The following is an 18,346-nucleotide window of genomic DNA, read 5'->3' on the forward strand; positions in this document are numbered from 1 at the left end:
AAAAGCACTAAACGAGGTATCAGATCATCTGAAATCTGAGCTTTATACTTTATACTAAAAGTATAAATAGTAGTGTAGTGTATAGAAAAAGCACTAAACGAGGTATCAGATCATCTGAAATCTGGTATAGACTCATGCTACCAAGCTAGAAAGGAAGTTGTGTAGATTTGCTTAGTTCCAATGTTCTTATTTTTAAATGGTCATTAAAGAGACTACTATTTGGTTTTGAAGGCATATTTGTTCTTTCTACTATGAAATTTATCTAGTTAATAAAAATGTATTTTATTTACTTCTTTGTTGCAATGCAGCTTGGAAAAGAAAATATATAGCATATTTACCTAAACACCATGGGTCTGTATGCATACCTACACACATGCTGTGGGTCTCACCTGGTCTCTTAGGAAGTTGCAGTCAAGTAAAAAAAAAAATGCTTAGTTTCATCTACTCAACTGTGGAAAGAAGCATTCATCACTTGATGGGATGTAAGGGGGTTCAATGGAATAATATGTCTCCATGCAATCAGAAGAAAGCAGGCTTATTAATGTGGATTTAATGGCATTAGCTGTTTCCATACATTTTTCTCATGTTCTAATTCATTGAAACATTGTGTAATACTTTCAAGATCCTAACATACAGTTTAATACACATTCCCTTACAAATGTAAACAACATAAGGCAGATACACAGAATTTGACCAATGATTTAATAGAGCAATCATCTGGAAACTATGGCTTGTGGGGACCACCTAATTTTTAAAATAAAGTTTTATTGGAACACAGCCATGCCCATTCATTTATGTATCGTCTATGACTGCTTTCATACTACATGGTAGAGTTGAGCAGTTGAGATAGAAACTGTACAGTCCACGATGCCATGAATAATTATCATCTGGCCTTTTGGAGAAAAGTTAGCCAACCATTGCTATGAAGAGTCCAGCCTTATCTTTTGGTGAACACTGAAAGAAACAAAGAACTATCACAAATAAAAAGCCTAGTGAAGAATATTTTATTTTCAGCCTGAAAATAACTTTTAGTCATTTTAAGAAACATCAGCCATTTACCTAGGACTTTAGAAAATAGGATAAAGTCTATATATACTAAGTAATACCAAGAGCATTACTTTGTTGATCAAAAAATATAAAAAACAATCTATAATTTCTTTGGGGAAAATCAGCAAACTTTCAAGTGCAGGCTGTTAAGAATAGGGAAAATACTGCCTAAGTTATAAGATTATAAATTATCTAATAATTTAGTTCGGTTTTCTAATATATTATTTGTCATCATTTAAGGTCCATCTTTGTGAATTATACACAATGCATAACTGTCATCATATTACTATGTTCAGCCCAGTGTCAATTATCTAAAATTCTTTTTTTAAAAATTTTTTATTTATTTATGATAGTCACACAGAGAGAGAGAGAGAGGCAGAGACACAGGCAGAGGGAGAAGCAGGCTCCATGCACCAGGAGCCCGACGTGGGATTTGATCCCGGGTCTCCAGGATCGCGCCTGGCAAAGGCAGGCGCCAAACTGCTGTGCCACCCAGGGATCCCCAAATTCTTTTTTTTTAAAGGTTATTTATTTACTTATTTATGAGAGACACACACAGAGAGAGAGGCAGAGGCACATGCAGAGGGAGAAGCAGGCTCCATGCAGGGAGCCTGACGTGGGACTCAATCCCGGGTCTCTGGATCACATCCTGGGCCGAAGGCAGCGCTAAATCACTGAGCCACTCAGGCTGCCCACTTATCTAAAATTCTAAAGTGTCCCATTAAAGTTATAATTTGGGTGAATTGAGCAGGAAAGGAGAGTTTCCTTTTTTTTTGGCCCATTTCTTGATGACCCAGCCCCTACTCATGCTAATGGTTTCTTCTATCTTCTTATGAAAATTCTGTAGAGATTCTAGATCTCTCTATATAAAGTGGTTTGCTTTAGCTTGGAATCCATCAGGGAGGATTGTCCATGGCCAGGGCCTAGTGATCACATAACTGCTCACAAATGGTGTAGTTGTGATACTATGGAAAACTGCATACCGTCTTCACTAGAAGCTAGGATGGTTGTCCCTAGTATTGAAACCCACTGTACACTTGGCCAAACTGATGCCCAACTATGTTCCTAAACTTTTACCTAAGACTTGGCTCAGTATCAATTTGTTAACTAAAGGTTACCCAGAGGAATAAACTGCTCCTGAATGGTACCAGCTCATACTTTCTATGTTGTTAGAGATATAAAATGGACCATTGTTATAGAACTTACAATTTTCTTAGGAAGAGGGACATGATTTTAATTATAGTACTGCAAATCTTTGCAAATTTCTAGTGTTATAAAAATGCAAGACTTAATTACTTTCAAGTATAATGATATTTTTCCAAATTCAGAAATTATTTAAGTTACGTGTTGGGTAAGGGTAACCAGGAAAGCTCTGTTCTTTAGGTCTTCAGCTTATGACACATATTCTCCTTGGTCTTGCCATGTTCTGCTGAAGATTTTGTATCTCATTATGAAGTCGTTTGCTTTCGTTTTGAAATCCTTCCTTTAGTAGACGGGCTTGTTCCTATAAAAAGGGATAAATGGAGACTGAGTAAAGTGTAGCACTAAGTAAATCTCTAATTAATATCTACTTTCCACATTCATAGATTTTTTTTTGATATTTAATTTCTTCTTGGGGGGATCCCTGGGTGGCGCAGCGGTTTAGCGCCTGCCTTTGGCCCAGGGCACGATCCTGGAGACCTGGGATCGAATCCCACGTCAGGCTCCCAATGCATGGAGCCTGCTTCTCCCTCTGCCTATGTCTCTGCCTCTCTCTCTCTCTCTCTCTCTCTCTCTCTGTGTGTGACTATCATAAATAAATAAAAATTAAAAAAAATAAATTGAGTTGTGTTTAAAAAAAAAAAAAAAAAAAAATAATTTCTTCTTGGCATTTTCTCTACCCTTAATTTTCATTAATTTCTTTTGGGCATCCTAGCTCTGTGATTACATTTCTACTAAGTGGTGAAGACAGTTCAGATATCTTTCCAAGCTGTGTGACCCTATAAAAGTGATTTGATCTTTTTTGAACTCTTGTTTCTTTTCCTAAGTAATAGAAACATAGTGGTTCTTGCTTCATATAGTGTTAAGCAAGAGATAATATAAGTGATTTTTTAGAAAGCCTAGCAGATAACAGCCACCACTGACTGAAAGATATACAAAGGACTAGATGTGACCTAACTGCAAATAAAATCTTTTAATAACCAGACAGAGGGAAAGGCCAGGTCAGGCAGGCAGACAGAAATTGAAAAGTGCAAGTGGCAAGCAAGGTCCTTCTTCTAGGCATCATGTTCTCACTGCCACACTAAGATATGATCAGGGACAGTAGAGAGAAAAGAGAAAAACAAACCTCAGGGTAATGCAATTAAATACCTGAAGTTTCAAAGCTAGAGTTCTCTCTTGTTCTTCTAGCAACTGGATTCTATCCTTCTCCATCTTCTCAGTTAATTGTTTCACATGCTCTTGATAACTCCTTTCTTTCTGTTCCATTATCTGCTGATTTTTTATTTGCATTTCCTCCAGTCTTTTTGTTGCAGCCTGTGCAGATTCAGCTTTCACACGTTCCACTGTGAGGAGGAAGAAGAAGAAGAAAAATGTACATGTGTAAACATGTTTTCCCTTTCTTCCCAGCACACTCACCTGTCCTGTGGCTACTCACTGCATATGCCCTGCTCAGAAATGTCTTTAGCAAGTAAGAGGCATCTTTGTTCTTTTTGCCCTAGTGTAAGGATCCCAGGCTTACCCCGTCAAATTTTTTTAAAACTTTGAGCGCTCTAGAAGCTATTTAGTCTCTTGACTGGCTCCTCACCTTCAATCTCCTTTTCCTTTTCTGTGAGTGTCTGGTCTGTCTGTAGAATTGCATCGGTCATAGATTCCTTGGAATCCAAGTACTCCTGAAGAACCTCTTCAGCCTTAGGACCCAGAGAACACAGTTAGTAATAGGAATTGGCTAGAAACACTTGTTCCTGATTGTCTTCCCACCATCTTTTCCATATTTTCTAGGAATTGCTCCTATTGGTCCTGGTGTGCCTTGTGGTCAAGACTGCTGACCACAGATGCAGGCACTTGCACCAGGCTGGCCAATCATGGGAACTTACTAAGCAGAATCCTTTAAAAGAGACTGATATAGACACTGGGAAAAAGAGATTCTTTGTTCTTTCAGACTAAGGGCTCTAATTTTGGAGTTGTTGGTGTTGTGGTCCCCTATAGAGTGAGTTGCTGAAAAAGGAAGCCATCATGGAGAAAACAGATCAGAGGAAAGGTGGAGGGAAAATAGGAAAGACAGAAGTGTTGGGTTGAGGAAAATAACAGAGAGACAGAAGATGACATTCCTTGAAATCTTGGATCCAGCTGTCCTTAAAGCCAACTTGTAGCCTAAAATGACAAATTACCATTTTTGTTTAAGGGATCATCATCGAGTTTCTCTCCCTTATAGTATAAAGATCCAGCTGTAATAGTGAATTGCAATAACAACTTGGTGGTTAATCTGAAAATCAATTAATAACTCAATTATTAATTGAATATATTCTTGGATAGAGGACATATCTGATATAACAGGCTCTCTGTATATGTTTATTGAATGAAAGCATGGATGCTGTTGTTCTTGTAATGTGTGCAATTATACTTGGTTATGTTGGTCTTTCAAAGAGGCATGTCAGCAGCTTTCCACAATCAGCAGGTAAATCTTGATTACCTGTATCCCCTTCCTAGGTTTCTGAAGGTATGTTTTCTTTAGCTCTTGTGTCTTCTGGATGAAGAGACGATACCCTCCCGGTTTGGAATAAACCCCTTGCTTCACAGAGTCTTCTAGAGGACTGAAAATTTCCTTAAGTAAATCTGAGCAACGATCTGTTGATGCTTGCAGGTTCTGTTTACAAAACTCATCTCTCTTTTTTTCTAGTTTGGCCTTTAATGTAAAAATAGGAAGTAAAAAGAATAACAGGGAAAAGACATTAGCTTGACCTTGGGATTTCTGGGAAGGCTTCTCAAAAATAAATCTATGACCCTAGAAAAAGTTACAGGCACCTTAACATGGCCCTATCCTTCCTCCTGCTCCTGACTTTTACAGAAGTCCCCTTTTCCTTGCAGGTGAAGTTCAGAGAAGAGGTTCCTAGCTTTTTTTTTTTTTTTTTTGCTACACCTTTAAGAGAGAAACTTCAGTTTTTCAAGTTGGACCAATGATTGCATATGGAATAAATGTGGCTGGCTCAACATAAGCTTGCATAAGGTAATCAGGACTACAATTTTCTTTGCTTTTGACTAGAATATCAAATCAGTCTAATAATAGTAGGCATTTGATTGAAGCTCTAATTGTTACTTATATTTATTTAGTTAAATTATGGGGAAGATTATTATTCGTGAAAGAAAAATGTTTTAAAACTTTGAGTTCATCATAATAAACTTTGTTCTTCTTTTTATGATAATAACAAATAGTGGTTATCACCATTTTAAAGTCTAGTAGGAATTCTCTCTCTCAAAAAAAAAAAAAGACCCATTTCATTTTCTGGTAGTACTTTGCTTTCCAAGACCCTTATCCATATAAACTTGAGAAAAAAATTACCGCTAAGTCCTTTTGAAATAACTGGTCTATGTCTTTGAAGGAATTGCTCATGAAGAATTCAATGGCCTCTTTCTCACAGGCCCTGTGCAGGTCTAGCAGCTCCTGGAGGGTTTCTGTGGGCAGTTGCACCATCTGGTTCATCTGCTGGTCATAGTGGGCAATGGCCTTTTGCACTGCAGCTGCATTCTCTATCTGGGCTAAGGCCAGGACTGCATTCTCCATGCAGGGCAGATCCCCACTGCTGATGGCATTGACATAAGTCAGCACCAGGTTCTCTAGACCTACAAGTTGAGAACAAATGAGGATGCTTGTTGTAGGTGGGATGAGGAAACATTTTATTCTGTGTAATTCTGATCATATCTGTTACCACTCATTTGTCTCACAGTATCAATGTCCTCAGATCACCTAGAAGCTTGCTAGAAATGCAAACTCTTATCCTCTGCCCCAGATCAACTGAATTAGACCCTCTTTCCTGGCAAGATGCCCAGGTGATATGTATATACATAAAAGGTTGAGAATTTCTGTTATAGATAGCATAGGCCTATGTTTATTGAGTGTTTGTAACCATTTTATTACCCCCAAGCACCATTAGGACAGGAACTACACCTCTCTCATTTATGTCTCTATCATCAGCCCTGGTCTGTGATGAATATTTGATCACTATTGTAGAACAAATCAAAAAGAGTCCTCAGTTTTGTTTACTCTGGCATAGTGTTGTCCAAGAGAACTTTCTGTGATGATGGAAGTGTTCTATGTGTGCCCTGCAGAATGTCATCCAGCTACTAGCCACATGTAGGTATGGACCTTTGAAATATAGCTGTGTAATTGGAATTTTAAATATTTTTTAATTTTACTTAATTTAAAATTAATTTAAAATTAATTTTAATTAATTTAACACTTGAAGTTGGATAGCCACACTTGAATAGTGGCTACCATATTGGGCAGTGCAGGTTCAATTAACTAGGGCAATTTTAAGAATTAGAGCCTTTTTTTCCTTTTCCTATCAATTCTCACCCAAGAAAATTTGGCTAGTAAAATCTATTAGAAATGTTGGTGTTATTCAGAATTTAAATGATAACAGCAGTAGATTTGCATTTTTCAAAGCTAAAATCAGGTGGAGGTAATTCTACCTTCCTCTAATCTTAAAGATGAAAGAAAAAGACTGAGAAGAGGACTCACGAGGTCCATTGACTTTGATGCCTCCTGAAAGAGTTTTAGTTTTGGAATTGCTAAAGATGTAGGAACAGAAGACTGCAGCTTGTTGCACGAATTCAGGATCCAGCTCATCATCATGCATTGTCTCAAGCTGGCCTAGCTTCTTCCGGTGAGTGGGTCGATCAAAGATGAAACATTTCTTCTTTGGGAAGAACTTCCGGATACAGAGTCGGGGCAGATTAAAATTTTGGTCCTTTTGAGTGTTGCCTGCAAGAAGATAAAAAAGGAATTTCCCAAATATAGAAGCTTGCAAACTTTTTCTGTAAAGGGCTAAACAGTGATATTTTAGGCTTTGCAAGCCAGGTGGTGTCTTTTCCAAGTACTCAGTTCTGCTGTTGCAGCATGAAAGCCGCCATAGACAATCTAGAAATGAATGAACATAGCATTATTCCAATAAAACATTATGTACAAAGACAGCTGGCAGGCTGGATTGGCTGTCATTTGCCTGTGGACCATAATTTGCCAACCCCCTGGACTAGAGCACTGTTCATGCTTTAATATATTTTCTTCCAATCAATGCTATTCTATTTCATATTCTTTAGCTAATCATAAGCCCTCAGCAGGGAAATAAATCAATCTGATAATAGCACAGGAAAAGATGAAAGAAAAAAACTATTCTTAGAGAAGGAGAGTATAATTTAAAATCAAATCTAGTAATTCATATACCAAACAAGCATTACTTCTTAATGATAGCCAGCTAAGAATAAATAGAAAACTATAAATGTAAGAAAACTGTAAACGGAACACTAAAAGATGATAGTTTCTCATGTTATTTCCTTTTATTTCTACGTCTTCCTTTTACCTTGTTTAAGCTTGAGTGAATTCTCCAGGTACTCATCTGCTGTGATAGGTAGACCATCTGCTTCCAGCTCTAAGGAAAAATCCCTCAACGTCCACACAAAATCTGGAAAGAAGCTCACGAAGTCAGCTGAATCTTCAATCCCATTGGCATCAGGGGAGGATTTCGCCCTGATTCGATCTGACAGCTCTGTCACATAGCTGAATAGCAAACTAAGGAAAACTGGCAGAAAAGAACTGTCCTCCATCCCATAATAGTTCCCCATATCTACAACCTTCATGTTACCTTTGTTTTTAACCCAAGTGTCAATTCTTCAGTGGGTACCTAGGATATTTCCCTTGCCCTTGAATGATTTCTTATGTTTTCTCTTTTTATGCTTGATTCACTAGGATTCACAGCTACACAGCTGATTTTTAAACATAGGGCTCCCCACCCCTTACACTGATCCTATTTTGAACAGCAAAAAGGATACTGCAGTTGGTCCATGGCCTGCTGGTTGATGGTTCCCATGCTATTGTACACAAAGGTGCTACTCAGAAGTATTGCTAGGGCAAAGATCCAGGAGTCATTCTGGTTGTTACCCTGGAAATCAGAACACATTTAGGCTGAGATTATGTTTCATTCTCCTGGTACTTCCCAGAGTAGCAGTAAAAAGATACTCGTTTTGTTAGTCTTTTTTAGATTAATGACCTTTATGAGAAAATCAAATCCAAACAAAAATGTGAGAGGGACTTGAATTTTGAATAATTTTGTGATTAGTATCTTTACACTGATTCTCACTAGGTTCTCTTATGATCATTGGCAGATAATTACAAGACAAATAGTCAAGGTTGGTGGGCATTCTAAGGCCTTAAATAGAATTTAAGTTTAACATTTTCTTTTCCTTTTCTATAGCAAAATTGACTTATATAAGAATAATAATACGTGTGGCAACTTTATTGAGCAATTATTATGCACCTCATATTTTCCATTACTTATCATATTCAAAACAGTACTATGAGGCAAATGTAGATCTATTACATCTGTTTTACAGATTTAGAAAGCTGAGGCTAAAAGAGGTCAAACTATTTGCCAAGGCCACTGAGTTAGTGACAGGGTTATATTTAAACACAAGGGTATGGAGTTTCAGAACCTAAATTCTTAACTAAAATTCTCTGCAGGATTGAATTCATGACACTGATTTTATTTGTACTACCTTTATGCATCTAGGTTAACTGGCTTAGCATACAGCCTATTGTTAATGATTAGAATACTACCTACTGACCACTATGATCTTCCAGGATTCTGTCTTAAGAATATTTTCCTGATGCCTGGTTGCTAAACTTGGTCTTAGGGCACATAAACGGAAATGAAAAAACATATTAAGTGCAAGCTCTTATTTAAAAAAAATTAAATAGTGTAGAGAATATTCAGGGATGAGGGTCTTATTCCAGAATTGAATCCTTAACCCTTACCTTCTCTACATCTCCCAGGCCCTCAGTGTCCAGAAGAACTAAAGTGTGGCTTGGCTTCTTGGGATGAGGCACACACCACATCCAGATTCCTTTGGTGTGAGACTGCACTGTGGAGCCCAGAGAAAAGCCTGCAAGGGGGAGTGGGGGGTAAGAAGGTGGAATTTTAATGGTAGATGGATATAGAAATCCTACAAAGCAACATAAAACACCAACGTCATTAAAAAATGAGCAAAGCCTCAGAATAAATCCCACTTGATTGTGATGAAAAATCCTAAGAGATGCTGAATGCTAGGAAACTGAGGTGGGAAGGTGGGTGGGGGAAGGGAAAATTGGGTGATGGGTGTTAAAGAGGGCACTTGAGGAGTTCCTAGGTGGCTCAGTTGGTTGGGCGTCTGCCATCAGCTTGGGTCATGATCCCAGGGTCCTGGGACTGAGTCATACATCAGAATTCCTGCTCACTGAGGAGCCTGCTTTTCCCTCTCCTTCTGCCTGCTGCTCCCCTGCTTGTATGCTCTCTTTCTGTCAAATAAATGAATGAAATCTTCTAAAAAAGAGCATTTGATGTAATGAGCACTGGATGTTATATGCAACTCATGAATCACTAAATTCTGCCTCTGAAACTAATTAAAATTTATTAATATATTTATTTTAAGATTTCATTTATTTATTCATGAGAGACACACAGAGAGGCAGAGATATAGGCAGAGGGAGAGGCAGGCTCCCTGCAGGGGCGGGGGGTAGGGGCTGATGTGGGACTTGATCCCAGAACCCTGGGATTACAACCTGAGCTGAAGGCAGACGCTCAAACACTGAGCCACCCAGGTGCCCCTAATTTTTTTTTTTAATGAAAAAAGGACTTGAATAGATATTTCTCCAAAGAAAATATACAAATGACCAATAAACAAATGAAAAGATGTTCAACATCATTAGTCATTAGGGAAATAACAAATCAAACCACAGTAAGAAACTACTTCACACTCATGATAACCACTATCAAAAAAACAAAAGTGATAAGTTTTGGGGAGGATGTGGAGATATTATAAACCTTGTGTGTTTCTGCTGGGAATGTAAAGTGGTGCAGTTACTGCAGAAAACAGTATCATTTCTTAAAAATTAAACACAGAATTACCAAATGATTCAGCAATTCTACTTCCGGATATATACCCCCCAAAAAGCAAAAATGGGGACTTGCACAGATATTTGTACCCTCATGTTTTTAGCAGCATTATTCATAATAGCCAAAAGGTGGAAGCAACCCAAGGGTCAAATCGGATAAACAACGGATAAACAAATACGTATGGACATAGAGTTGTTCAGCCTTAAAAAGGAAGAGAATTCTGACACATGGTACAGCATTGATGAACTTTGAAGACATTATGCTAAATAAAATAAGCAAATCACAAAAGGACAAATAATGTCTGATTCCTTTTTTTTTTTTTTTAAGATTTTATTTATTTATTCATGAGGGACACAGAGAGAGAGGCAGAGACATAGCCAGAGGGAGAAGCAGACTCCATACAGGGAGTCTGATGTGGGACTCCATCCTAGGACCCCAGGATCACACCCTGGGCCAAAAGGTGGCGCTAAACCGCTGAGCCACCCCGGGATCCCCTGCCTGATTCCTCTTAAATGAGATTCCTAGAGTAGTCAAATTCATAGAGACAGAATATAAAATGGTGGTTACTGAGGGCTGGGGAGTTATTGTTTAATGGGAACAGAGTTTCTGTTGGGGAAGGTGAAAAAATTACAGTGATGGGTAGTGGCAATGGTTGCATAACAGTGTGAATTTACATAATGCCACAGAACTGTATGTATGTACATTTTAAAATGATTACAATGGTAAATTTTATGTATATTTTACAACAGTAAAAAAAAGACCCAATACAGACTAATACAGACTTAAACATTCTTTGAATCTTAATGATCGATGGAAATTTCCTTTCACTACACAGTGTAGTAAATGTCTTATAGTTATATATTATTATGTACATTAATTATTTTTTATTATTGCATTAGTCTATGAAAGAAACCATTTATGCTTTTAAAAGGGGAAACTAAAGCAGAGTGGAAAGAGAGATGACTTGCCTCTTTCAGACCATAGTGAAGATAGGAGCATAACTTTGGATTGAAAGATCACTTTCAGTATTTCTTTGCATCTCTAACTTTCTTTCCAGGCTCCATGCTGACAGTGTGGGTGGGCAGAAGGGACTAAGCAGAGCTTTGTTGGTGCCACTTACCCTTGTTCTTCCCAGCCAGCTTGTTCATCAGGTAGGATTTGCCTGTGCGGTAGAGGCCCACAATAGCCACCACCACAAGAGGATTCTTAATGCCTGACAGGATCTCCAAAGCTTCCTGATTAGCCAGCAGTTGCTCTTCAGTGTTCTTAATGAGGCACACTGGGGCAGACATGTGGATCTCTGAGTCCATGTTGAGAGTGTTCCCTGATCTGTAAGGGAAGAGATGGGTTGAATTAAAATTTCCAGTTTAAGTAGATAAAAAATTTTACCAGCTTATTTTACTTTCAGAAGCTAGAGTACATGATGTGATGAGCACTGGGTGTTATACACAACTGATGAATTATTGAAAACAACATCTGAAACTAACGATGTACTATAATGTTGGCAAATTGAATTTAAATTAAAATAAAAACAATGTTTTAAAGGAAGCTAGAGTCCTCAATTTACACAAATGGCCAAAAGTTTGCTGTCAACATTGAGATAGATGGGAGTAATATCTGTATTTTAGAAAGTTAGAGAAGTATTGTCAAAGCAGTTCATTGAAAAAATATTGGTGTGACAGGATCTTAGGAACATTCAGCCACTCTCATAAACAAAATCATTCATTTAATTCACCATGGAAAATTTGCATTTGGATTCTCATTAAAAAGTTAGAGTAAACTTTAAATGGAAAATAGAATAGAATTTAGAGGGACTTATTTGATATCCTGATTATATGTAAAAAGTCAATGTTAATTTATTTATTCATTAAGTCTTACTATGAATAGACTTTCATACATCATTTCATGTATGCCCTTTGAAGAGCCCCCAGAGATTTTAAGTGTTTTTATCTTCTGTAGTTATGCTTATTTTGCTGGAGTGAGGGTCCACAGAACATCTCACCCTGCCATTCCAAAAGTGGAACCAATATAACTTACTTTTGCAAATTTTATAAAAATACATGATCACGTGAGACACATGACTAGAGAACTTTCCAAAGCTTTGGTGCAGGTTTGTGTAAGCAAGGGGCCTTTAAATTTAAGCTTCATTAGCCTCACAGTAAATTAGCCTTAACTACATGGGGGGCTACAAGTACACAATTGGAAGCACTTAATATGGCTAAAAATTATGTTATATGTATGTATATATGTACACAAACATATACACACATATATGAGTAGGGAACAAAAGACTATGAAATAAGGATTAAAAGATCAGGAGGCAGAGGAGCCTGGAGAGATGGACACACCTAGATAACAGCCACATCAGTGTAATTAACTCAAAATGAACCAAAGACCAGAAGAACAGACTGTCCACAGTTAATTGAAGAGAGGAGACCACATTGAAAACAGTACAAAAGGGTGAAGTCTGGTTGGAAACCAAAGTAATATGCAAGACTAACCACAGGCAGGAGGGATACCACAAGTACAGAGATGGGAGGGGAAAAGACCCCCCATCAGACATCCCAGACACGAGGGACCTGCACTGGGAATACAAGTCCCCATTACATCAGCTTTGACAATCAGAGGAGCTTAACTTCTTGAGTTTTTACAATCAGTGGGGTTTAACATCAGGAACTTTAAAAGGCTTGGCTCTGAGAGAGCCTGGAGTGTGATAGAAAACTGAGTTCCCACTCTTAAAGAGCCAAAATAACAAACAACCCCAGTAAGATACATCATAGAAACAGCAGTTTGGGAGGCACCTGGGGTATATGAGATTTATTTACTAATCCCAGAATGTGCATAGGAGAGGCAAGGATCTTTAGGAGACTTTTCCAAGAACAAAAGAACTGGTGGATGCCTTTTCTCTCTTTCACCCCAGGCTAGATACTTGGACACCTGCAGTAACTAGTGTGACCATTTACAATCTAGTTTGCTAACACCACATACCCTGTTCTCCTGTAGATTCCCCCCCTCCAGCCCACCCCACTCAAGAGGAGTTCCTCCATAGTTCTCTAGCTAGGTCTCATTCTTCGAGCAGCCATAACACTTGCCAGTACTACTCCAAAGTACCCGAAGGTAACTGCAGACACACCACTTTAACTGCATCCTCCTGGGTCTGATCTGACTGCTAGCTCTGCCCACCAAGAAAAACTTCATAGGGGTAGCACAGAGAGCCCTGTCGTTTGGGGTCACTACAAACCCAACAGACAGACTGGGGATCAGACATCTGATCTGACCGCAGATCCTGCTCACAAATGAAAGCCTCTCAGAAAACAATGCAGGAAGAGCACCCTGAAGTTCAGTGCGACCACAGTTCTGGCAAATGGGCTGAAGGCAACCATCTGTTCTGACCTAACTGTAACCCAAGGCTGCCCCAAATTGGCCCCTTAACAGAGACCAAACCTTGCTCATAACAAGGCAAAGACATTGTAGACAAGTTACTGAAGGCAAGCATGGCTCAACCACAATAGAAGAATTCCTACAACACACATAGGAGGCACCCCTGCCAAGTTCTAGTGAACAGGGGTCATTGCACCATTTATGGGACCTCTCTTCATTAGGCAACTACTTTCAAGATTAGGAGATATAATGACTTTCCTAATACATAAAAACAGAGAGCTAGACAAAATGAGGAGACAGAGGACTATGTCCTAGATAAAAGGACAAGATAAAATTAGAGTAAAAGAGCTAAATGAAATGGAGATAAGCAATAAGCCCAATGGAGATTTCAAAATAATGATCATAAAGATACTTACTGGACTTGAGAAAAGACTGGAGGATCTCAGTGAGACAAACAAATGGAAAGATATTCCATTGAGTATATTCCATGTTCATTGATTGGGAAAATAAATACTGTTAAAATTTCCATACTATCTAAAGAAATCTATAGATTTAATGCATTTTTTATCAAATTACAAATAGCATTTTTCACAGAACTGGAACAATCCTAAAATTTGTATGGTTCTACAAATAGCCAAGGCAATTTTAAGAAAGAAGAACAAAACTGGAGGTATCAGAATCTTGGATTTCAAGATATACTATAAAGCTGCAGTAATCAAAACAGTATGGTACTGGCACAAAAAGAGGCACATAGATCAATAGAACAGAATAGAGAATCCAGAAATAAACTCATGCTTTTAGGTCAATTGATCTATAACAAAGGAGGCAAGAATACGCAATGGGAAAAGTGCCTGCGTGGCTCAGTTAATCAACTGAGCATCTGGCTCTTGATTTCAACTCAGGTCATGGGGTCATGGGATTGAGCACCACATTGCGTTCCATGCTGGGCAGGAAGCCTGCTTGGGATTCTCTCTCTCTATCCCTCCCCCACTCATGTACTCTCTCTCTAAAATAAATAACTCTTTAAAAGAAAAAGAATATGCAACTGGAAAAGGATGTTTCTTCAACAAATGGTGTTGGGAAAACTGGACAGGTATATGCAGAAGAATGAAACTGGACCATTTTCTTATACCATGTACAAAAATAAACTCAAAAATGGATTAAACACCTAAACATGAGATGTGAAACCACAGAATTGTAGGAAAAAAGATAGGCAATAATTTCTTTGCCATCAACTGTAGAAACGTTTTTCTCCAGAGGCAAGTGTAACAAAAGCAAAAATGAACTATTCGGACTACACTGAAATAACAAACTTGCACGGTGAAGGAAACCATCAACAAAACAAAAAGATAACCTACTGAATTGGAGAAGATATTTGTAAATGACATATCTGATAAGGGGCTAATATCCAAAATATATATAAAGAACTTATAGATTCAATACCAAAAAACCAATAATCCAATAAAAAATGGGATGGACATAAGACATGAATAGACATTTCTCCAAAGAAGACAGAGATGGCCAACAGACACATGCAAAGATGCTCAACATCATTCATCATTAGGGAAATGCAAATCAAAACTACAATGTGATATCACCTTACACCTGTAAGAATAGCTAAAATAAAAAACTCAAGAAACAAGTGTTGGCAAGGATGTAGAGAAAAGAATTCTTGGTGCATTCTTGGTGGGAATGCAAACTGTGTGTAGCCACTGTGGAATAGAGGTACCCTGAAGATTAAAAATAGAACTACCATATGATCCAGTAATTCTACTACTGGGTTTTTACCCAAAGAAAACAAAAACACTAATTTGGACAGTTATATGTACCCCTCTGTTTACTGTAGCATTATTTACAATAGCCAAGATATGGAAGCAACCCAAGTGTCCATCTATAGATGAGTAGATACAGGGGATAAAGAGGAAGTGGTATATAAAATATATTAACTATACCATTAATATAATGGAATACTACTTAGCCATAGAAAGAATGAGATCTTGCCATTTCCAACAACATGGGTGGATCTAGAGAATATTATGCTAAGTGAAATAAGTCAGTCAGAGAAAGACAAATACAAAATACAAATATGATTTCCCTCATATGCATAATTAATTTAAGAAACAAACCAAACAAAGCAAAAAAGAGAAAAACAAAAAACAGACTCGAATATAGAGAACAAACTGGAAGTTGTTAGAGGCAATGGGGGTGAAATTTAAGAAACAAACCAAACAAAGCAAAAAAGAGAAAAAAAAAAACAGACTCGAATATAGAGAACAAACTGGAAGTTGTTAGAGGCAATGGGGGTGAAATATGTAAATGGAATTAAGGGTGTACTTATTGTGATGAGCCCTGAGTAATGTATAGAATTGTTGAATCATTTGTACATCTGAAGCTTAAAAAAAAAAATCAGGAGGTAGATCAGGAGAGGTAAAGGGAAATTGTCCAAAGAAAACACTTGTATTTTCAGCCATACACTTCTAGGTTTTGTTTTGTCTTGCTCTTCTATTTGATAGAAAAGGAGAAGCATGGAAGAGGAGGGGGAGAGGAATGAGAAATGAGGGAAAAGAAGGAGGTGAAACTGAAAGGGAAAGAGAGAGAGTTATCAGACGAGGAGATGATGAATAAAGCTCATGCTGAACCAAGGAATCAGAGCAGAAGTTTCCACAAAGCAAATCAGAACTGCTTGAGAGCATAGAGAGGTCAAGGCAAGCAAAGATGTTGCCTGTAGTGATGCATCACACTCGATTCTCTAAAGAGGAAACTCTTTAGTAAAATAGGACTGCCGATTCCACTTGTAAGGATTAAAGAATAAGCTGGCACTACGAAATTGAATCTACTGAACCTGGGCTACTTCTAAAGGAAGAAACATACTTGGAAACAAAGTTCAAGTGTGTGATTAAAAAGTAGAGGGTTTTTGTAAATCTTCATCTTTCACTCTGGGTTTCCATCTTTTCTTTCATTGTCTTTAACAGTGTCAGTGGTTGTTTACACTGCACCTCATTTACTACTCTTCCCTTCTCATGAATATAACATATTTCAGTTGCCTTTCAGTTTCTTAGCTGCAGTCAGCAAGTTACATCAAAGACAATGGCAATTTACTTGTGTCCCCAGTCAACACAGACAATGTCAGCAAAGAGAAGGACAATCCTAATGCATTTCAAACTTCATTTAGCGCCATGTCTACCAGTGCCCAATTCTGCACAAGCACAGTGGGAACAGGTAGGAACATACTACCAACTGATAACACCAATATTTTATCATCTGACCTGTGTCCCACAGCAGGCTCACCTGCAGCCTGTCCTGATGCTGGTCACTTCTTAAGAAAATTGACCCTTATAAATTCCCCTTCGCATCCCCCATCCAACCTTATCACGAGCTCTGTTTCCCAGAGAAAAGTTCCTTTCAAGCTGAAAAGAAGGCTGCTTTAAGGAGAAAGTGGAGTTCTTACCTCTTTTTTTTCTCTCCTCAGTTAGGTGGAGTGGTTTCTGTTACTTCTCTGTCTCTCACTGGATTGTGGATCTTTTATTTCACCTATTCAGTGTCATTGGAATTTCCAGATGTCCTTTAAAGACAAAAATAGAAGTAAAGCAATGGCTATAGCAGACTTTATAGTAACATGAAAATGAAAGCACTGAACACAAAGCAATAAACTCAATGACCATAAAAGGAATTCCTGGAAGTTAAGCCAATGAGAACGTATGTGGGCTTAACACAATTTCTCAATCAGAACTTTCACATTTCTTTGGAAGATATTTTAGAGAACATTTGCTGATTTTTAAAAACGTCTGTCAGATATTTAAATATAATGAAATGGATCTCAGAGTTGGGGTTCAGTTTGAGGAACCCAGAATGAGGAAGCAATTGTGTTAATTTTTAGGTCTAATTTCTTTAAGTAATGAACACACTTACAGGGGACCTGGTTTCTCATTTATACATACAGTAAGTGAGGAAAATGTCACGCCTCACACACAAACACCCAGCACCCGGCACTAATCCCCAGTGCACAGTTAGGAAGAGGCTCCATCTATTGCACACATGCTCCAGACTCTATGCTGAGTGCTTTACATGGGTTTCATAACTTATATCGCATGCTAAACATTTCCCCATGGTTTTATAGAAACTGATGTGCAGAAGGGTTGAATGTCTTAACCCAAATCACAGGACTATAAGTTATCTGAACTGAATCATCCATGACCCCAAGCCCTTTTACTAAACTTCTTCACTCTACTGCCTTTCAAGGTTTCCTGATGAATAGCAATAGAAGTAGCAGCTTTATCTCATTATTGGTTTTTTGTGTGTTACATGTCTAACTCATTCCTGTTTGCAATCATGCAAAATAAGTGACACTGTCTTCATCTTACAGTGAAAACAAGGAGACTTGAGGGATGGTAATATGCCTGTCCATATTCACTAAGCAAGTCATGGGGGTGAGAATCAAATTTAAAGTCTTTTTACCTTTAAACTCTGCTTTTTCCTCCTCTTCTTCCTCCTCCTCCTCCACATTGTTTCTGAAAGAAAGGAATAGGGAAATGAGGCAAAAGGGAGAGATTTTCCAGGTTCTCTGCTGATCCCAGATATTTCTCTACCTCTGGAAGCCAGAGTGAGAAAATTAACAAATAGAATTGAACCCTTTCTTTACTTGTCCCTTTTTGCATTATCTTTTCAAATGTCTCTGAGTAAGTAGCACTTCAAATTGTTTTGAAAAGTATGACTTCCCTAAGTCTTTCCGTTGCTGGTACACACTTAGTTTCTTCCTGCCTTACTGGTCTGGGTGTGGTAGTTTTGCAGATCTGAAA

At 38.0% G+C, this 18,346-nt stretch overlaps 1 protein-coding gene across 1 annotated transcript; it reads right to left on the reverse strand.

The window, feature by feature from the left end:
- Window positions 1–554: 554 nt before the first annotated feature.
- LOC129519061 (guanylate-binding protein 1-like) lies at window positions 555–17,152 on the reverse strand. Its single transcript, XM_055339212.1, is given in 12 exon segments — window positions 555–2,467; window positions 2,470–2,551; window positions 3,397–3,590; window positions 3,833–3,935; window positions 4,718–4,930; window positions 5,585–5,865; window positions 6,764–7,006; window positions 7,602–7,798; window positions 8,071–8,180; window positions 9,053–9,180; window positions 11,290–11,498; window positions 16,999–17,152. Coding segments are annotated over 11 exon segments (1,782 nt in total). The 5' UTR covers window positions 11,480–11,498; window positions 16,999–17,152; the 3' UTR covers window positions 555–2,426.
- Between the last annotated feature and the right edge of the window lie 1,194 nt (window positions 17,153–18,346).

Source organism: Nyctereutes procyonoides, unplaced genomic scaffold, assembly GCF_905146905.1.
Source record: "Nyctereutes procyonoides isolate TBG_1078 unplaced genomic scaffold, NYPRO_anot_genome, whole genome shotgun sequence".
Taxonomy (NCBI): Eukaryota; Metazoa; Chordata; class Mammalia; order Carnivora; family Canidae; genus Nyctereutes; species Nyctereutes procyonoides.